Below are 23,082 nucleotides of genomic sequence, written 5' to 3' on the forward strand. Positions count from 1 at the left end.
TTGCTTTGCAGCAGCATCTGCAATAATCTACAACAACAGAAATAACCAACAGGAGTGTAGCAGATCTATTCCGGCAAGATGAAATGCATTAACATTGTCATATCCATTACCATGCTAAAATCTTCCGAAAGTTGTCATGATGGAAATGGTTTCAACAGCTGCTGTACACAGTAAGTAAATCAAAACAGGTCTCTTTATTGTATGGGTGCCAATATAACTGCAAACTGCCAGCAATAAAGGGCATTATGGTCCCGATTATAATATTATGTAATGAGAGCTGCCCTGAAATTCTCATGCAGTTAAAATGTCATTAATTTTAATTTCAAGATGTGATGCAGTATTTGTGACTTTTTTCTTTTCCCTTTTCCTTTTTTTATTTGGGTGTAGTTCTGTTATGACATGTGAGTAACTAATGAATCAGGGAAACTGGAAAAGTAATGGTGGGAAAGGTGTGAGACAAGAAGAGTACAGCATAGGTTGAGAAAACAATGGAGCTTGATCATTTTGACTGATAAACTTCTACAGAAAGTGGCGTCAGTCTACTAGAAGAAAATATCCTTAAAAAGGGGATGGTAACCTTATTTACAACTCCCATGTCATGTTCCTCACATTTAATGTTTTATTACTCTTTTAGTGTTTGCTTTTTTTATTATGTGTCATGATGATATATTGTAATATGTACACATTACCGTATACAAAAGTTTCAGTATCATGGATCATGTGACAATGAAGTTTGGAGCAATGGCTGCTGAAAATTTAGCTTTGCCATCACAAGATTTCACAACATTACTGTGTTTCTTGCAGTTTTGATTGGTAAGCATAAAAAACTTCTTTCAAAAACATTTACAAAACTGTTTAACGACCTCCAATTTTTGAATGGTGTGGACTGTTAGGAATCATATGTAACCCTGGACCACAAAACCAGTCATAAGTGTCAATTTTTCGAAATTGAGATTTATATATCAACTGAAAAATGAATGAATAAGCTTGTTAGGATAGGACAATATTTGGCTGAGATACAACTATTTGAAAATCTGGAATCTGACAGTGCAAAAAATATATAAATAATGAGAAAAATCACCTTTAAAGTTGTCCAAATTAAGTTCTTAGCAATGCATAATACTAATCAAAAATTAAGTTGTTTCTCACAGCGAGCATTATGGTGAAGGAGCAAACCCTGTTTAATTATACAAATACTACTGTTTTTTTGTGTCACAGCACAAAAACTGTAGTTAAGAGTTTTTAGGCAATAATGTAAATGTTTAAACTTCATTTTAAAGATAGCTGATTGTATTAGGGATACCAGACTGTGTGTAAATGAGCGAGGGTCTGGGACAGACGGCACAGGAAATGCCAGAGTTGTCCCAGAGGAGTGTTTTGTTGTAGAGGCCATTGGCTAAACTCACCCTGTCCGGTTAGTGACTTCACAACCAAAGGTCACAGACTTATCAGGAGGATGTTGAAGAAAGCTACATAGTTGTGATACATTTCCAAAGTTTACTTTGGATTTCAAAACATTTGCAGTCTACCATGAATGCTGTGTAGTCAAAGCATCTGCCAAATGCATGAATGTAAATGTTTGCAATGATGTCTAAGATGTTTTGCTAGAGCTGGTGGCCTTAAGCCCAAAAGTCATCATCCTTGAAAGACAAAATGGGAGGATAGAAACAGTTCCAGTGTAATTGTCTGAGAACACCGTTTGAAATAATGAAACATTATATATAATTATAGTCGTTTTTTCCAGCTCAGCCTCAACGGTCATTACATGAATAATTATGCCCGTCCAATTATGACTAATAAATTGGGCTCACAGCTGCCCCACAGTAAATAACAACAGCTTGGCAAAGTTACAGAGCTTCAGACTTTGGAGGTCAGTAGTAGATTTCCTTTAAAGGGTAATAGCAGCAGCATTGTTGATGGAAAATAGGGAGTCTTCCTGTGATTCTGATAAGAGCCATAGTAACCTTTTTGGCCATGATGCCTTGTTGAAAAGATCTGTCATCTCAAATGGACTTCCTGCGCAGATGAAGGTTGTACAGAAATAATAGAACCCATTTAAGAGAAAAATAGCATGTGAACGTTTCCGTCTCACTTAAACAGGCTAGATGTATGAGTCAGGATTGCCAGCTTGTCTTCAGGTGGGTAGCTATTTATATCACAGCTTACATATAAGGTTACCTTTGAAAGGCTACTACAGTTCCCGTTTGTAGACTAGGGTTACATAGTTGGGTTCATGTTACACACTATAGTTACTTCAGTAAATGAAGCTTTAATCAATGCTGAAACACTAGACATATTGTTCCTGTTTCTGTGTTTGTTCATGCTTTATCGTGCTAGTTGGAAGCACAAACCTGGACACACCTGTTGACTCACAAGTGTGAATATATCAGGTATTTTGCTGACCAGTTTGTTTTCTAGTCACAGTGTGCCTAATTGCAAAACAATTAGATTTTCCTTGGCTAAAAGCCTGACTGCAACAACTAGTTTGTAAAAACTTTGGACCTACGCTAGACTGTTAATTTTCACCTCATAGGTTGCTGTGTTACACAGTGGCCAAGTTTCCTATATACACAATATTAGTGTGACACATTTACATGCACAATCCTACACCAGACAACGTGTCATCTATTTCAGGTGATGGTCATTAATTGTTTAAATGGATAGTAAATGAAAATTACCCCATAATTTACTCACCGTCAAGCCATTATAGGTGTATATGACTTTCTTCTTTCAGACAAATACAATAAAGTTATTTTAAAAAAATGTCCTTGCTGTTCCAAACTTTATAATGGCAGTGAATGGCTGTTGAGAATTTGAAGTCCAATACGAGCAAAACAAAACAAAGGTCAAGAAATCGAATTACAAAACGAGGATTTGTAAGGAAAAATGTGGGAGGTTTTTGATATAACCTAAGAGGAGACTGGTTTTCCTTTGCTGTAAACAAAACTTGGTTTTTGTGAGACTAGCATATTCTCACCAGAGTTTATGATACACCTACGTCCCACATCCCACGTCATCTGCTAGAACGCCACTCTCTTGTGAACAACATTTTATAACTGTATTTATTATAACATATTTTATAACATTTTTTAATATAACTGTAATGTATTTGTCTGAAAGAAGAAAGTAATGTACACCTATGATGGCTTGAGTGTGAGTAAATCATGGGGTAATTTTTGGGTGAACTATCCCTTTAAGTAAACCAGATAAACACAGATTTTTGCCACAGCCTCATTTTGTTCTTTCGTCCGTAAATAGCAACATATTAAATAAATTCAATTCAAATATATAAAAAAATATTTTTTAAAAATTATTTATTATATTTACGACAATGTTTTAGTGCCATAATCTAAGATTACCAGATTAAAATCATATTTTAATTTTAATAAAGTCAAAATATTTTGAGAATAAAGTCGAAATTTTGAGAATAATGTCGAAATGTTTCAAAAATAAAGCCGAAATTTTGAGAATAAAGTCGAAATTACTAGAATCAAGTCTCGTTCGAGTTTTGAGATCAAAGTTGAAATTCTGAAATTCGATTAAATCGTAGCAATTACGAAGTTAATTCACGCATGTGCATGGCTCGGATTGAGAGCACCAGGAGAAGTTGTCAGGCCACCGGAATTTATCTGAATATATGTGGGATTGTTAGCAGAAATCATAACATGTGCTATACTCGTAGGGAAGTATAATCAAAGTCCCTTTAAGGCAAGTCATGTCACTCGGCGGCCATCTTTGAAACGCTACTCGGGCAGGCAAGTGCAGCTAATATCTCTTTGAATGGGGAACCATCAATTTCTTCAAAACTGTTCACCAAGCTGACGATTAAATTTCATATTTTAAATCTCCAAAGAGATCCAACATGAACTGCCTCATAAATATGGTTCCTTGAGCTCTAATAACGTTTAAAGTCCATGTTGCAAGTTAAAAAAAATTTCGAGATAAACATATATTCGTGTATGAAAATACAATACAAACCGTTAATGCAGGATTTGAAAATATTTTACAAGACATAAGGGCACAAATTTAGAAGACAAAGTGACGATTTCCTTGACCGCTCTCAAAAACAGCTTTTTTTCCACACCGCGTCATATGACGTCACGACAGGTAGTCGTTCGCCTAGCTCTGTTGCTATTCAGTAGGAGCAGTCGTGAGTTAGTGCGTTTTCAGTCGTTATTTTTAATTTCAATTTATCATCGTCATGGTAAATTATTGTATTTATGGAGGGTGTGCAAACTCCAGCCTGTCAGGACATCATGTCCACTGGTTTACTTACAATAAAAAGAATGGCGCTGTCTTCCGGATCTGGGTGCGTTTGTGCGGGCGAAGAGACGAGCCTATAGTAATGCATCTGCTTCGAAAAACGCGTTCACTTTACACCGGATGATTATCATCCCGGCGATATGATACAGTTCAATATGGGATGCCGAAGCAAGAACCAAGTGAGGCTCAAAACTAGTGCAGTTCCTTCAGTGCACACAGCACCTTCATCGGCTCCGCGGTCAGCCTGGTTCGTCCGAAGCCGTCAGAGATGCAGCTCGACGAAAACCTGAACTGTGCACCGTAAGTCTTGTTTTTTCTTCTCATAACTTCGCAAAACGACCAAATCCGTGAACATATTTATTTAAATAATGAGATGCAACGAGATGTGTATAAGTCGTGGTAAAGCACTGTACCTAGCTTGTAGGCATTAGCAATGTAAGTTTAAGAACCATGTAAAAATGGTACCATATGAGAAGGCATTACTGGTCAGTTATCCTCCGTTTGTTAATATTATAATCATCAAGTCTACAGCTTAGTCACATTGTTTGCACAGCTAATTTGTGATTTTTTTTGTCATGTGTGTTTTTAGGGTTTTGGGAGACATTGCAAGACATGAGGCTGTGTGAAGATCTGAAGCAGTGGAGGCCAGCTGTTATTAACCACCTCTAAAATAACACATTAGTGTGATACCCACACTGAAAATATTTTTCTTTCAGTTGTATATGTTTGGTACATCTACATATATATATATATATATATATATATATTAACAGTTGCAATGTGTTTTAAGTTGGGTATTAACAGTACTATGAAATAATATTTACGATTTATTGCTGTATAAATTAAACTGAATTGAATGAGCCATAAATGCAGATCTGCTTGATATGTGTTGTTAACCTCATAAAAACATTTATACATTAAGACAATTTGTGATTGTGATTATTTTTTTATTGTGTCACCAAAATGGGGCCATTCAAAACCTTTATAAAGTAATCCTTCCTCTGTAACCTGTTTTATAGCTGACACAACACATGCAGGTAAGGGCTTCCTGATGAATACCAGCAGACAACTTGACTGTATGCTGTCAATATTAATTGTCTTATACCAATGGCATTAAAAAGTTTTACTTTATAGGTATTTGTGACCTAAATATAGTCAACCTGTAATTGAGATTACATTTTACTGTTTATTTGTACGTACAAGTATTTTGATCAGAGTAAATTATCTCTACCATAAACTTACTCATGCCCCTGCCTGAAATGCATATAAGCTATCTATTTTGATTTCAGACAGCAAGCCTCAAAGTGCAGAGTCAGAGACAGCACATCAAGTTTGGGGGCATTTCCCATAGAAGCATATAATAAAACAAAAAGGTGTTTATCTCTCGCGTGCGCGGTAATAAGAACCCGCTATATCACGTAACGTTGGATATTAACGAGTATGACACGCTTGATCAACGATTATTCGTTTGTGTTACAGGTAAGTAGAATCAATACTTCTAGATGACCAATGCTATGATTTTGCCCGATTAGATATCGTCAGCTAACACTGATCTCTCTCAGAAACCTGCCCTGTTCTCCTCACATTACAACTTAATTTGTCTCTGACCGCTGTTCTGTTTAATCCTGGCATGTCCCTGCTCTCTTGGCCACATAACCGGCTCATATTTGTGTCTGTGGTTCGTCATACGAGTGTAAATAAACATTTTAAATGTTCTCCGCGTCCGAACAGTCATTGCGATCCATTGTTTTCCTATGGTTTACATTGACCGCTCTACCGGCCGTGACGTCACTACCGCTTTCGCCAGTTTTTTAGATGCGGAAGTAAAATTCTCTCTCAAAAACGACTCCAGAAGCCTAAATAGCGTATTTTGAATTATATTTTCAAGAAAAACTGGTTCCTACACTATTTATCTACACGTTCATTCACAGTGATCTTCAACTTGAAAGATGGACTTTAAAAACGCTTATTTTTTCCGGCTCAATGAGCCAGTGCGGCTCAAAGAGCGCACGTCTTAAAGCGCCAATTGTTTCTATAGCAACCGGGACTTCTAACGGCAGCTGCAGTGACATGCTGACTTTACTAATCAACGATTGGCTCTTTCACTAAGAAGGCGGGGCTTCGCGGCCATAATGAACGTTGCATTTCCCCCCATTCAAAACTATACGAGTGACATGTCTTGGGTATTCTATAGTCTTTGAGTATAATTGCACGTCTTAGATAGCATTCATTAGGTCTATTTGTAGTGCGCCAGCCACCTAATAGCAATAAGCTTTGTGCCTTTGGTACTTTTAATAAAAAACAAAGTCTTAGCTTTCAAAATCTGTCAGTTTTATAGCTAAATACAAAAAATGTGTCTTGCAATAATGTGTTTTTCACGCTGTTTAACGTGGTGGGACAGAGCGTTGTATTCATGTGAATCAGACATGAATGAGACATTCGTTTTATTAAATTATGACTGATTTACAAGATGACAAGATTCACATGCCGCTTAAACTGAGGCGAATACAACGCCACACAACAAATTAATTATTGTAATTTTGACTTTGTTCTCGAAATATTTTGACTTTATTCTCTAAACATTTTGACTTTATTCTCGAAACACTTCGACTTTATTCTTGTAATTTTGACTTTATTCTCGAAACACTTCGACTTTATTCTCATAATTTTGACTGTCAAAATTTCGACTCTATTCTTATAATATTTTGACTTCATTCAGTCTTTATTCTTGAAATATTACGACTTTAATCTCATAATCTTAGATTTTTTTTTTTTTTAACATGGCACCAAAACACTGTCGTATATATTTAATATTATAGGCCTAATAAATCTTTGAGTTCTTTCTCTCCCTCTTGCAGTCTGTCATATTTGTTGAGTTGTTTGGCAGAACAGAAACTTCCAATTCTGATCCCAGAGTTTCTTTCATGCCCATTTACTGTCCATTGTGACATATAACTGGCATCTGATTCTGCACTATGACCTCACATCCTCGATATACAAGTCTTTCTCCCTCTCTCCGTCTCTTTCTCACTTAGTCACTCTTATATTTGCACGTCATTTCATTTTGCAACCATATATTACATTTGCATGCCAACCTCCTTAGTCTGTTTTCTTTTCCCATCCCCCGTCCCCCATACTACTTTTCATTTTCCCATCCTCCCTCCCCTCTCCTTTGCTATTTATTGTCAGTTCTTCCACTCCATCCTTTTGTATTCTGCCAGAGTCTCTTTCTCAGGAAATCCGGACGCGTTCATTCCTCTGCAACTCTTCAAATAGTTGCCATTAGCACAAAATTGGCACCCAGGGGTCTGATCCCCCATACAAGGAGAGACAGCATTAGTTACACTCTCACATAGATGACTTATAAAGCTTAGACTACTCCATACAAGCAGTAAAGTTAATTTAATAGCTACTACTATTATTATTATACATCTTCATTAGACTCATGTCTCTGAGTTTAAGTCTACATTTCAGGCCTCTTGGCTGTTGAACTCATTTTAGTGCGTTGAGCTATTCGCCTGTGCCTGTTCCAGGCCAGCATACACCCAAATGAATAGCACTTGGCACATTGTATTCAGTATGACAAGGTTACTGTGCCAGATGGCGATGTACTTAAGTTGTTTTGTACTTTCTGCAAAGGTTGTTAGAGAGCCCACCGTCCAGACTGGTATAGGTCTGCCAGGTCTCTCTGTCTGATCCTTCAATGGCAGTAATGATCCCAAACCATTTTCTTAGAAGCAGGGCTTTTCTTTTGCAGTGTTCCCATTCGTTCCTACTTGGTAGTGACATTTTGCATGCCATATTTGGTACAAAATATCCATTTTCATCAACTTTGGATATATTAAACTGTAATCTGTGGTTGAGCACACAAGCAAATACACACATTGTTGTTGCACACTGAATGCCTCGGGCCAACTTACTGCAAGCTTAGGCAAACCTTTTACTCCACGTTGCTGTTATGAGAGAGGCTGTTTTGTTTGCTTAGATTTTTAGTATTTAGGACAGTTGAAGTCTATGTATGCATCAATGACTGTATGGTTTAGCTGCATATGAGTCCCTCAGTTGTCCTCAGTGTGAAAAGATGGATCTCAAAATCATACAGTCATTGTTGGAAAGGGTTCGAATACACAAAAATGCTGAAAAACCAAGGGACCTGAAGGATTTTTCTGATGAGCAATGGGCAGTTTAACTGTTCAGGACAAAAAAAAATTTAAGAATCAAGTGTGTGTTAACTTTTGACTCATCAAATTCAACGATTATTTTCTCTTGTGGACCACATGTAAACATCTTCTATGTGAAATGTCTTATTCAAGTAAGTACTAAATAAAAAAAAAATGCATTTTGTATGATTCCTCTTATTTTGTATGCAAACTTTTGACTTAAACTGTAAGAACTTGGTCCTGTCAGTTCATTATGAGCAAAGAACGTTTTTTACAAATGTGAATAATGCCAGCTGCCGTTTCTACCAGTGGTTTTATCATAGTGACGTTTGGACGCATTGGTTTTATGTGTCTGCTTTGAATTTATGATTGTTTTCAAACAGGCCCAGGAATATTAGTGAGCCAAATAGTACAGCCAAAAAGCCAGATTTGTAGACACTAAAGCTGCACTGGCAAGAAGCTATTCGTCATTTAGTTAGTTCAGACCAAGGGGTCTAAAGGGTTTTCTGGAACAGTAAAATATGCCACAGACGACACTTGAGACTTTTCATAGCGTTTTTAGGAGAAAAGCGTTTCCTCTGTGCCAGCTGGTTTCACAACCAGGTAGGTAAAACTCCCCTGGCCCCTGCTTCTCTCTTGAGCCATTGATTTTGCTGAATGCTCGTCTCCACAGCTGTTTTCCAGCTTTACGCACTACAGATGGAATGTGGCCATCTTAGGCAAGGTGGACATCCAAGTGGATTTGGCTTGGGAGTTTATTTTAAGTTTATCAACATCGGTTTCAGAGAACAGATGTAGTCAGGATGTTAGAAGCAATATTTTGCTTACCCCTTGGATATTAGAATGCAATTTGAAGTGGAAAGAGTAGTATTCAGGTCATATTTCTGTGCTCAAAGCTGGAAAAAAACTGGAATCTTGCTAACATGGGATGATTTAGTTTCATGAGGTTGTTCATGTACAAGTGAAATGTCACAAATCACTCACTCAAATCATTCCTGTCTTTGCAGGTACTATATGAATACCAGTGGTCATGTCTGTGCTTGTAGTCTTTTGGGAGAATAAGTGGTCAATAAAGAGTAATAATATCTCTTAACTACTATCACAGAAAAATACTTACAGTACCAAGGTGGTATTTATTTAATCAAACACACAGACAAAACAGAAATAATAAGTAGCACCTACTACAATTTAATGTATATACAATACCAGTCAAACGTTTTTAAACCGTAAGATGTTTTGTTTTTTGAAAAAAAAAAAATAATAATAATAATAATTCTGCTCACCAAGCCTGCATTTATTTGATCCAAAATATGTTTACTATTTAAAATAACTGCTTTCTATTTGAATATATTTCAAAAGGTTTATTCCTGTGATCAAAGCTGAATTTTCAGCATCATTGCTCCAGTCTTCAGTGTCACATGATCCTTCAGAAATCATTCTAATATGTTCTTGTTGATTTGTTTCTATTTCGGATACATGCTGTTCTTCTGAACTTTCTATTCATCAAAGAAGCATGAAAAAATTCTACTCAGCTGTTTTCAGCATAATAATAAAGTTTTTTGAGCAGCAAATCAGAATATTAGAATGATTTCTGGAGGTTCCTGTGACTGGAGTAATGATGCTAAAAGCTTTGAAACAGGTATAAATTACATTTTAAAATATATTCAAATAGTAAAAATATTTCAAAATTACACTGTTTTTGCTGTACTTTGGATGATCAAATAAATGTGGGCTTGGTGAGCAGAAGAGACTTCTTTAAAAAACAAAAAATCTTACTGTTCAAAAACTTTTGACTGTTAGTGCATTTTTTTCAGGATTTGTTGATGAATAAAAAGTTCAAAAGAACAGAATTTATTTGAAATAGAAACATTTTGTAACATCTATAAATGTCTTTTACTTTTAGCATCAATTTAAAGCTTGCTAAATAAAAGCTTACTGACTTCTTTTCGACTGTAGTGTATATTTACATTTAGTAAACAATCATATTTTTACTATTTTCCTCTACAGATTGCAAAGTATTTTTTTTAATTGTCTAAACTGCGACACAAACACCCACATAAATCACTCCATCTTAAAACATCCTTCCCATGTTTCCTCTCTTTCCTTTCTCCTTTGTGCTGCCTGTCCAAACCTCATCCACTCTCATTTGTTTATGGCCTGTATTTCTCTCTTCTTCCCTCCATTCCTCATTCTCTGTTCTTGAGCTCATAGCTGGCTGGACTGCAGAACAGGGCTGCTTGTGTTTTTCTCATCAGACTCTTGACACAGGAAGTGTGTATGTGTGAGGTGAGGACGGTCCAGACGACTTCCAGACAACACCTCTCTCCGCTAACTACAGACGGCAGGAAATGTCTAGTGCAGTGTTAGATTTGATTTCAAGAAATGTATTAAGGGACATTGTGAAGTGTTTTTTAAACATTAGTTAAGTTAGTTTTGCAATACACAGTCAGGCCACACTATTATTTACACATTATTCTTGCAGTCAGTTCTTGCTCTCAGTTGCACACTATTCCCTATAGGTTTCTCAGCTTTGTTTTTAGTGTTTTACTGACAAGCGCTTTTAAATAAAGTCTAGACCAACTCAGTCTAGTCACACAGGACTTTTGAGTTTATAGAGTTGTGGTTGGAGATTCATATGATATTAAATCACACTGTGTTGTGTAACATCCTCATTTGTTGTGCATTCAGTGTGCATCTGTTACCAGGTGTGAAATGAGTCAAGAAAATGTTATTTTTAACTTACAACCACATTTAATGCATTTGGCAGACACTTTATTCAGCATTACATTTCCTGGGAAGTCACCAAAAAATCAAAATGCACAATTCTTTTTCATTTTTTATTGAATTTTTGAGCATTTATTATAAATTACTTAAGTATATATTTCTTTGAATTAATTTGGCCTTGCAACATTTCAAAGGATAGTTCAACCAAAAATGAAAATTACCCAATGATTTACTCACTTGCAAGCCAACCTGTGTATATGACTTTCTTCTGAATACAGATAAATACAATTTGAGTTATATTAAAAAAGGTCCTGGCTCTTCCAAGCTTTATAATGGCAGTAAATGGTTGTTAAAATTTGAAAGCAAAATAAAGTGCATTCATCCATCATAAAAAGTACTCAACACGGCTCTGGGTGGTTAATAAAGAGACATGAAAGATTACGGTTTATAAAGTTTTAAATATGCATATTTTTCTTACACAAATTTAGGCCTTCTGAACCCCCAGAGCTGCATGTGTGGAGTACTTTTTATGATGAATGGATGCACTTTTTTGGTCTTTAAAATCTCAACAGCCGTTCACTGCCATTATAAAGCTGGGAGGAGCCAGGACAATTTTAAACATAACTCTGATTGCATTTGTCTAGAAGAAAAACGTAATATACACTTAGAATGACTTGAGAGTGAGTATATCTTGGGCTGATTTCAATTTTTGGGTGAACTATCCCTTTAAATGACATCTCAGTTAACAAAAACAAGTCTCATCATACATTTTTTCGCATTCAAGAAGCTGTTTCACTCAGATATATACCACAATATGAAAGAAAAGATGATTGCGGTTTCCATTTCACGCCAACAAGCCTTTTGCACTGAAAAACTGTACAAAGTGGCTGTTTAGAGAATTCTCCCCTTTGTCAACGAATGATTACTATTTCATCCAAGTACGTGGGATTTTTGAGAGCAATTCATGTGAAAAGTGAATGACTGAGAGTGAATGGAGAGAACAAAAGTTGTCCTTTCAGTTCATGCAAAACAACTGTAGCTGCATGTGTACTCTAGCTTACCAGGGTACGTCATAGATGCCATGGAGATGCAATGCATGCCTGAAAGACAATGAGTAAAGTGCTGACTGTTTGTGCTCATTTACTATCACAATGGGAATGTGTGTGGTCTTTGCTGTGTAGATAAATAGACTTTTATACCATGACATTTGATTGGAGCTGCATGTTTAAAATGCATTGATGGCAGCATGATGTGATTTGACCTTTAGATGAACCAATTAGCCACAGGACAACATGCTTTGAAAGTGACCAGATACACACAGGTCTTGTGCGTGTGCTAGACCTGTGCTGCTATGTGAAATGCATATGTGTTTGTCATAATGCACTAAAACATAATGTTGTAGTGTTGTTTGATCTAATTTCCAGCTGTCATTTTGAGTTTGCTTATTTTTCTTGCTTAATTGGAATTGATTCTAGCTGGATTCATTGCATAACAGGCTTTATAGCCTAAAACCCTTCTCGAAAATGTAGCAGAAGATTTAGGAAAGAAAGCTTTTATTACCATCTGTGTTAACAAGCTCCCCTTTATGATGTACTTGTGTCATGTTACCCTAACAGACATCTGGTATAAGCACGTCTCTGATCCTCCATTACTCTCACTCTCTCGTTCTTTTTATTCCCGTGGTGGTGGAAGGATCCGGAACAATGGTGTCACAACTTGCTAATTGCAGACTGATTGGTAGGTTGGTTTGGTTGAACACAGACTCTGATGAGGGGAAACAGGCTGTTATTGTTGCTTGTGTCTGAGCTCTGAGTCAAAAGCCCAAAGGTCACAATCTGGGAGGCTTCCAGAGATCAGAAGCTTTGTAGACAATAGGGACATGATGACGACAGGCTGGTGTAGATTATCCTCATTCAGTGTAAATTCCAGGGGACAGAGTAAGAGAAATCTCTGAAAGAGGTGTTGAACTATACATGGCAAGATCAAAATCATTTAACCAGAATTTCGGCACAGTGTTGTTGTTGAGCACTATTTGTAATCAGTTCATTGAAGTGCATTTTTGCATATTTGCTTAACTCCTGTTGAAGATTCTTCATCTGAAAAAGTTTTTTTTTCAGTTAGGTAGTTGTCCCTTTTATGATACACAAGTATCTTTTTTAAATTTAAAATCAGTTTTAACAAATGCATTATTACTCATGCAGTGAAGACAATACCAACAACTTTGAGATAACTAAAAAATGTATTTTATTATAAACTCGCAGGGAGTTTGATTGACAGGCAATCTGACCAATCATAACGCTGAATCTGTCATTTTTTTTCCGACAAACAAACCAGACAGGAGAGTAGATTAACATCGGTGGACATGAACTTGAAAAACAGTGTGTACTGACATCTTTTCCACGGTTGGAAGAAGATTCATTCTGATGTTCTTTCATGTTTATTTCATGGTATGACTAGTAAAGAGGAAGAGATGATCGTTTACATGCCGCTTGAACTTAGGCGCTGCAACGATCTGTCACGACACATTAAAGAGCCACAGAATAGTTTTTATTGTTTGAATCGCTTAAAAAATGACAAAATCTGAAAGCTGAGACTTTGTTTTATACCAAAAGTAACCTGCTCTGTCATGTTTGTCAGCACATTGTGTGAGAACATGATGTGTTGCATGAGAGCAGATATAGAAACAGTAACGAAGGGGGGCGGGTCTTTGCGAAAGGTCAAATGAGAAATGGTTAATATTTACATTAATACTTAACTTCTTAAAATGTTCAACAGTATATTGTATTATTGCACATTAAGGGCCAGATTTACTAACAGTGTGCCAGCGCAAACACAGTTAATTTTATGCCTGACCTTATTGAATTGAATATGCATATGTAGGAGTTTCCCTGTCAAATACAAAATTTATGGGAGGAGAGTAGATAAAATGAATCACACAGTGAGTTTTACTAATGTGTGCGTTTGTCAAATTACTGGTATTTGCGCCATTATTTAACACCAAAAAAAGCATGTCTTAAACCACTGCTCTTGGTAGCGCTTGGTCATTTTCCCCTCCCAACGGCATTATGGAATTGTGCTCCAACGCTAATTTGCCCTGTTTAGCAAATCTGGCCCATAATCTGCATTGAAATTTATATCAAAACATTAAAGGTTGTATCAGCGATTTCTAGCCTGAAACATAAAGTGTCAAATTCAGCTGACCTTTCATCACGATCCGCTCGCTGCCTGCCCCATAAATTGTCTGTGAAAAAACCACGTCTCTCTGGTCAGCCTAGGGTCCGAGATATGCCAAAAAAACAATCAGCGCTATCAACAATAACCACAGATAAACAAACAGTGTTCCAACCAATCAGCGTCAGGGGTTTGGTGTTGTGGACTTTCGCTCCGCCTCCCTCACATCCCTGCACCAGTAGGAAAGTCCACAACACCAAACCCCTGACGCTGATTGGTTGGAACACTGTTTGTTTATTTGTGGAATAGTTGATAGCGCCGATTGTTTTTTTGGCATATCTCGGACCCTAGGCTGACCAGAGAGACGCGGTTTTTTCACAGACAATTTATGGGGCAGGCAGCGAGCGGATCGTGAAGAAAGGTCAGCTGAAATTGACACTTTATGTTTTAGGCTAGAAATCGCTGATACAACCTTTAAGATTTAAGCAATTAATGTTTAAATTATGTATTTATAGTATGTATGATACTATTTATATTTAAAAAAAAACATATTATTATTATTTTTACCTTTCCATAATAATCCCCCTTGTGAGCCAAACAAGGAGTTTTTCAGGCAATGACATAATAAATGTTTTCTGGAAATGAGAGATGCATGAGAAATAATTAAAGGTGCCCAGCTCTTACTGGACAAGTTCGATCCATGAGCCAGGCTCTTATTATATAGTATTATAGGATTTACATGACATTTTACATTGACTAACTGTTAGAATAGACCAAGTGTTTTCCCAGAGATTAACCTATTATTAATGTCACTCAAGTGTTTTGTACCTGCCACAGCAAGTTCAGCAGTAAGCCAACTGATAGATTTACAGACTGAAGCCCATTAATTGCACCTGACGTCCACAGAAACATGAACACAACAGTAAACCGGGGCATTTTAGTTTCGTAATATTGAAACTGTACATTCTTGGGACTAGAATCTCACTTTGACAGAAAATGGCTTATCTGAGACTTTTGAATGAGGTGAAAAAGTCATCATAATAGAATCATGAAGCCCAGGGGCATGAAACGTTCTTAAGAGGAGAAGTTCACTTCCAGAACAAAAATTTACAGATAATTAACTCAACCCCTTGTCATTCAAGATGTTCATGTCTTTCTTTCTTCAGTTGTAAAGAAATTATGCTTTTTGAGAAAAACATTTGCAGGATTTCTCTCCATATAGTGGACTTTTATAGTGCCCCCGAGTTTGAACTTCTAAAATGCAGTTTAAATGCAGCTTCAAATAGCTCTAAACGAAGAAAGAAGGGTCTTATCTAGTGAAACGATTGGTTAATTTCTACAAAAATCAACAATTTATATACTTTTGACCTCAAATGCTCATCTTGTCTAGCTCTGTGTGTACTCTGTGTATTCCAGTTCAAGACAGTTAGGGTAGGTTGAAAAACTCTCATCTCATTTTCTACTCATTTTCTACATCGCTGCAGTATTGACCCAGTGTTTACAAAGTGAATGGGCAAAGAAGATCAAACGCCCTTTACAAAAAAAGGCAAAACAGCAATGTAGGACGATTTTGAAGTTGGAGAAGTGAAGTGTTTTTCATTCAGCTGGTCAGCGATTCTAGAACACCAAAGCCTGTCAACCTCTTTATACGATAAAAAAAAAAAGATGTTTTTAAGAAAAATATTTGAAAAAGTCTAAAGAATGAAATTTTCCAGAATTCCATTGAAGAACATTTCAATTAAACTTTTTCTTCAAACGATTTTCATGAATCCAGTTCCAGAATTGTTATATTACTCAAAGAATATGCCTAAATGTGTTTCTTGCGTTTGGAATTGGATTTGAAAACCCGATGAATGTGTCTTTTGAGTGGCAATTTCATCAGATGCCATTTAAAACAAGCAACTCGCTTTGATGGTTGGACCAAAATGACTGTCACAGAAGGGGAACCCTTCCAAAAAGCTTTGCAAACTGTGATCCCCATTCCCTAAGCAGGGAAACAGGGCATGAACCAATCCAACAAATGCAGTGTTGCACTTAAACTGACTGAACATCAAGCCTTATTAATCTCACAAACCGAGTGCCCCACCTGCATTTCACTGTTTGGTTTGGTGTGGCTGGGTGGCCCTGATACAAAATCCATTATTTTCTCTCAGCCTCAGTTCCAAGTAATAGTCCCAGTGCATGATGTATAACCACAGACAGCTGTGACCTGGGTTCAGATGCTGTTTTGCGTGTTCATACGCTATGAATACACTTGTTATTAAAGCTAGTAGCCCCAGGAACATTGGGTAAAAAGTCCTGATTTGAGCCTGTCAAAATTAGAGCTTCACTACCAATGTGAATAATCATAGGCAACGGCAGCGGGCATCGACTCTGATTGAAGTAGATCCTGAGGGACTTTTGCTGAAAAATCAGAAAACTTAATGGGAAAAGTGCAATAATAAAGGAAGAGGGATAGAGATGACTCATGTCAGCTCTTCTGTGAGAACATTTGGTATATGCATTACTCCAGAGGGCCTGGTAGGTTTACTGGGGTCAGTGCTTGGTATGCATAATACATGTCCAATATGTGGAGCATTCCGGGATGGTGTGAGCATTTAGGATAAACACATGGACACTGCACACATGGTCCTCACGCCCAAGCCCACTTACTGCATTTTAAGATGACGTAAGGGAAGATGTGGTGTTGATTATGTCTGGCTGTGGAATGCAAGGAGGCCCGTGATTTGTTTCATACTGTGAAAGGTCAGGGATCACTATTGATATATTGACTTTTCACTTGCCTCATTTTGAAATGCTATCAGCACTTGATATGGTCTGGCTCAGGATATTATGTTACAATCTGGTTTCAACAAATCTTGTAACTTAAATCTGTCGCTAGTTTCTACAATGTGGACTGCTGTGTTTTCCTCCAGTGTAACATACTGATGTATTTCTCTCTCTCTCTTTTCAGGGCTTTATTTGCATATGAGGGTGTGACCAACAATCTCAAACTCACAGATTCAGGAGGTAAGACTCCTAGCCATTCCTCCTCTTTCTTTTGTGTGTCTACATTTTTAGCAATGCTCAATAAAGCACAGCAGCAGGGGTTTGGAATTCCATTCATTTTCGCAGTAAGTCAGTGTGATTTCAACTTCATAAAAAATATAACACCTATAAACTCCCGTATACTTCATGTAAACTGTATCGCGAGTTATTTAACGATTTAAACCGTCACATATTTGTGTAGATTTTCAACCAGCTCTCGATGCATCCGTACATAGGGCCCTATAATACATTTCTTTTTTCAATTTCTTATCCTGTATTTATAAACAACAAAAGACATTAGTCAAAAAGTGTGGAGGGCCAGTATATTGTCTGAGATCTGTAGTTCATTCATAAAAAGACATAAATCATACTTTTTGTCCTATGTAATATTTGTGAATATTTGCCTATATTTATAGGACTGGAGTGTAGACAATGTAGTAGGGATAAGAGATGGGGAGTGGGATTAGGACATGACACTGATTAGAATTGGGACTTGTACCCAGACTTATCCTCACGGGCCAGCAGTTCCTATGTAATGTACTGAGCATGTGCATGGCCCACTGCACCACAGCTCTGAGTTTTTGAAATGCCTATGGAGAAAATGAATGGAAAAAATACTTCCAGAACCAATGTCACTTATAATGTGGGCAGTCACAGTTGCGCTCTATTTGAGGTGGTTTAAAAGCTCAGTCTGAGGGCAATCATGCAACATTCAACCTCTAAACCAGAGAGGATTACCAATTAAGACTGAGACTGCCAACACTGTTCCTCTTAATATCAGACGAAGCAGAAAAATCTCACTTGAGTGCAGAAGAAAAGACCAGCTCTGCTTATTACATCAGACTTCTCCTGTTCTCTGGAGATTATCATTATAATCTGGCAAAAGAATGCAAGTGTTTCATGTGGCCCTTATTTCGTGATTTGGACGTCTTTAATTTTGCCCTTCCCTTCCCCCTTTATTTCTCTCTCTCATCTGCCAGCTGGAGGTTTGACAGAATTGGTGGGGAAATTTCACAGCAGCAGGCCCATGTACGGCCTCTGCAGGGTGGGACTGACAGAAACAGGACAACCACAGATTGTCATGGTTTGCTGGGTAAGTCTGCTTGCAGAATCTGTATATTTATATCAGCAATAACACATGTACGCAAACAACTACACTAAAATGTAGCATCTCAGGTATTTCCAAATAGACAGTATCCCTAATTTTTAGATCAACGTCAGTCTTCCCCTTCTTTTGGGGTGCTTCAAACGTTTGTGGCTCTTATGACAAATAGTTCTGGATGAGGTCATTTTGCCCTGTTCTGATTGGATATCAGTAGTTTATATCTAGCTCTGATTGGATGTTGCCATGGGGTGTGAGCCTGAAGTGGTTCCTCATTGGTGGAAGCTGCCACATCATTAACAATCCGTGTTTAAGCAATGGATGTGAGGCTCCTGTTGATGAGACGTATCAATGGCTTCACTTCACAAAAGGGCTTTGACCTTCAGACTTGTAGCTGAAGGAGCTCAAATACGGAGGCAAAGAAGCATTCTGGGAACCTTCCTAAAATCCATCGTGGATCTGGTTGCTAAGACGATAAGTGGGAATGTTGTGGTTGGGGTCAGAGGTGCCATCTGTAGCCAGTCAGGCATTGTATAGGGGTTGGGGGAGTGGTCTCTGTGACCTGTTAACTGCAAGAGACTTTCTTGTGAACTAGACTGGTACTCAAACAGACACACACACACACAGAGAGAGTACACACCTCTGATAATGTAAAAGATCTAGACGTTTGTTACAGGTTTAATATTTCATTGTGGTTCTTTCTGCAAGAAATTAATACTTTTATTTAGGGCTGTCCTCAACTAAAGATATTTCTGGTCGACTAGTAGTCATTCATTTTAAGCATTAGTTGACTATTAGTCACGCGTTTATTAATAAACCATATAAATCATAATAATGAGCCTTTAATTGCATACATAGCCTAATAAGCGCTCAAGCACACACAAAAAAGCTTGCCACGGTGCACCAGCAGATATAATAATTATGAATGTGAATGGGAAAAACAGCAAGGAGACTGCATTAACATTTTAATAACTTATTGATAAAACTAGTGCTTTCCTTGTTTTCACCTTATGAGATGAAGTCTGCAACACTGACTCGTCATCTTCACAGTAGTGATGCGCCTGTATGCACGTTTCATATGGATTACATGTTTGTTTTCTGTTTGAATTGGTTTATTTGAAAGTAGACATTTCACTCTCTATAGATATAATTGTCATATCTGTAAGGCAAGTATACGCAGAGTTTAGAAGTTTCACACTCAAGTTCACAGGGACTAAGACGGCAGAAGGTGCATCCTGTTTGCTTTCATTATTTTACAAAAGTGCAGCGTTTTGTTGCAAACAAATGAACGTAGAGTCTTTACAGATTTGAAAAAATGACGGAGTATTTTAAGAGCAGGTGACCTCCATCTGTCGTGCAGTAGTGCGCTACTATTCAACTTCCACACTCCGCACAGACACTTGAATAGCACATTTTTCTAGGTTAACATTAGATTGAGCGGCCATGTAAAGTAGCTGTCTTTCAGGTGAAAAGCCATATTTGAGGTCGATGAATGACAGGTGAGCGTTTGGATGTCCTGCCTGATGTACTTTATTACCACATAGACCAGCCGTTAACGATCTGGCCGTCACTGACTGCGTGACTTTGCCACTTCGTCGACTAACATTTAGTAGACTTTTAAGAGGCAGCCCTACTTTTATTTAGTAAGGATGCATCAAATTGATCAAAAGTGACAGTAAAGAATCTGTGCATGATTCGTTCAATCCCTATTTGATTTAATATTGAAAGATGAAAAATGAGAAAATGTTTTCAAAAATAACAAAAAACAAGAATTTAGTTTGATTTTTTTGTTTTATGTTTCAGGGGTGGAAAAATAAATGAACAGCTTGAATATTTGATTTGTACATGTGGGCGGGAATGAACGCCCCTTCATGCTGATTGGTCAGCTGAACATCAAACCGTCACGTCATCAGTTCTTCCCCAGTTTTGTGCAGCAGAATAATAGTCATCTCAAATGTAATGGCACTGTCACTTCCCTTCACTTCTCACACAATCTCTTTTGTCTACATCAAACAGGTTGGCAATAATGTGGATGAGCTCCGCAGAGCTGAATGTGACAGCCATGTGCCTGCCATCAAGACCTTCTTCAAGGTAAGCAAAAAATAAAACAGTCGCTAATGACTAGCCATCCATGTCTCATCTGCTTTTGCATGAACAAAGTTCATATAATAACAGCACTATAATCAGCAGACTTGTTTGACATCTTTTATAGATCAAACTTTTTAAACTTTAGTAAGTGTGTTAATTAATCGTGTAGTTTGTGTATACTGCTGCAGCTACATTTGGAAGCATTTAGATACGGAGTGAGTAAAATAATGTGTTTCTCTCCTTCATAAATACATTTGTCCCATTCTCATATACATGTACTTCCTGTGTTTGTACTATATGCCTCCAGAATGTTCTGCATCCTTTCTGTAAGGCGTCTGCGTTTTCTCTCTTCATGTCTCTGTGAAGGAATGTATGGTTCATAATTTTTTGGTTAATATAGTTTATATGATTTTATCTTTACAATTGCTGCTTTACAGAACATACAAGCTTTTTAAAACCATTTTATAGGCTCAACCCCCACCCCTACAAAATGTGCATATATACAGCCAATTCTTTTTATTGTTTAAGTTTAAAGGGAAAGTTCACCCAAAAATTACTTACTCACCCTTGTGTTGTTCCAAAACTGTAAGACCTTCATTCATCTCTGGAGCACAAATTAAGATATTTTTGATGAAATCAGAGAGCTGTCTGACTCTGCATAGACAGCAATGCAACTGACACGTTCAAGTCCCAGAAAGGTGGGAAGGACATCGGTAAAATACTCCATGTGACATCAGTGGTTCAACCTTAATTTTATGAAGCTACAAGTATACTGCAAGAAAAAAAAATATTGTTATTCTTGTTGCTTCATAAAATTACCATTGAACCACTGATGTTGCATATTTTAGCGATGTCCTTACTACCTTTCTGGACCTTAAACGTGTCAGTTGCGTTGCTGTCTATGCAGTGTTATGAAGATGAATGATGGTCTTATGGGTTTTAAACGACATGAGGGTGAATGATTAATGACAGAATTTTCATTTCTGGGTGAACTTTTCCTTTACTTCCACATTTTACTCCACATTTGCCTCTGTTATGTACATACAACATCCAAATGATCACTCGGGTTGAGTTGAGTGCAGTGTTTTTAAACAGGATTTTCTTAACTTAGATTCTCTACCGAAGAGTCATTAAAGGTTAATGGAAAAATGTTTTGTGTCTATTTGAATGAATGGGTGGAGTATGTAAAAAAGGCTCACATGCAAGATTCTGAAACCATAAGCCCTGCTGAAATGTGTACAAATGTTGTCCTCTGTTATATTCTGAGATTTCCCTCTTGTAAATGGTTTCCTTCCTTTGCTAGTGTCTGTGGAGTGATGGCTAGCAGCTTGGTGCCAGCTCTTATTGTAGTAAACTCTTCCTCTTGTGTCATGGCCTATTGTTCTCCTGAGCAGCCGAACAGTGCCACTGACAGGCACCACACAGACTGACTGAGAAGAGCAGAAATTAAAAAGAGAGAGAAATTCCCAAAGAACAAACAAGGTTAAAAGTGTTCGTCATAGAAAGTGTGGTTTTATTTTGAGCAGCGTTGGCGTTTAGGAGTTTTATATATCTTGTGATATATGTTCGTGTCTCTTGAAGCTGTCTGTGGATTTATTTACTGCACCAGCCAGGAGATGTTGCTTTAACATTGCCATATTTTTCAGATGGTTGTATGAGATCGTCAAACACGGTTAATGTCTGGGACACTTTTAATGCCTTATAAAGACATTGCCCAGTCAGCTCCACAGGAATGCCAAAAATGCTGTTTATACAATTCCTATGTTTTTCTTTCTCTTTTGAGATCGACAACCTTTATGACCTTGTATTGTGTCCTTCATCCACAATGTGTGTTTGTGTGTGATAAATGTCAGCATGAGTGGGTTATAAAATGTCTTTATTATATTTCCATTCGGATTTAAATCTTGTTGGGTTATTTTTGTGCTGATTGATGGTTGTTCAAGCAGTTGAACTTTGTTAGGTTACGTAAGGTCAGGAATTAAGTTTTATAGCGTGGGAGAGGCTGAACCAACTAGAGCACATACTGTATGGGACCGGTCCCCGTTATAGCCATAAAATAGACAGCCGGAGACAAGCTGTCAGAGGCATTTATCGCATTCTGTTTTAACATTGTTCTAAATTAATGATAACTCTTTCTAAATTTGGATTGAGGGATCTGTGAAATCTCCAGCTAGACAGAGCGTGTGACAAAGCCATAGTCTGTGACGAATGTGCAGTGTCTTCTTATATCTTTTAATTCATGCTGGCGGATAGTTTTAATGATTACTAAAAGGGACTGTCAACGTTTGCTCACCCTCATGTCATTAAAACATGTACAGTTGAGGTCAAAAGTTTACATACACCTTGCAGAATTTGCAAAATGGTAATTATTTGTTAACTTACATATAGTGCACAAGAGAAAATAATTGTTGAATTTATAAAAATGACCCTGTTCAAAAGTTTACATACACTTGATTCTAAATACTGTGTTGTTACCTGAATGATCCAGTTAAACTGAAACAGTTAAACAGTTAAACTGCCTGCTATTCTTCAGAAAAATTCTTTAGG

General features: G+C 37.3%; 1 protein-coding gene across 1 annotated transcript in view; it reads left to right on the forward strand.

Moving 5' to 3' along the window:
• LOC141335868 (uncharacterized) overlaps positions 1 to 23,082 on the forward strand; it is a 54,443-nt gene that overhangs the window by 14,076 nt on the left and 17,285 nt on the right. The window contains exons 2-4 of the mRNA XM_073841420.1: positions 17,272 to 17,327; positions 18,326 to 18,438; positions 20,464 to 20,538. Coding sequence (XP_073697521.1) covers positions 17,272 to 17,327; positions 18,326 to 18,438; positions 20,464 to 20,538 — 244 coding nt within the window. The remainder of the gene's footprint in view (positions 1 to 17,271; positions 17,328 to 18,325; positions 18,439 to 20,463; positions 20,539 to 23,082) is intronic.

The sequence above is a fragment of the Garra rufa genome, chromosome 5, assembly GCF_049309525.1.
Source record: "Garra rufa chromosome 5, GarRuf1.0, whole genome shotgun sequence".
Classification (NCBI taxonomy): domain Eukaryota; kingdom Metazoa; phylum Chordata; class Actinopteri; order Cypriniformes; family Cyprinidae; genus Garra; species Garra rufa.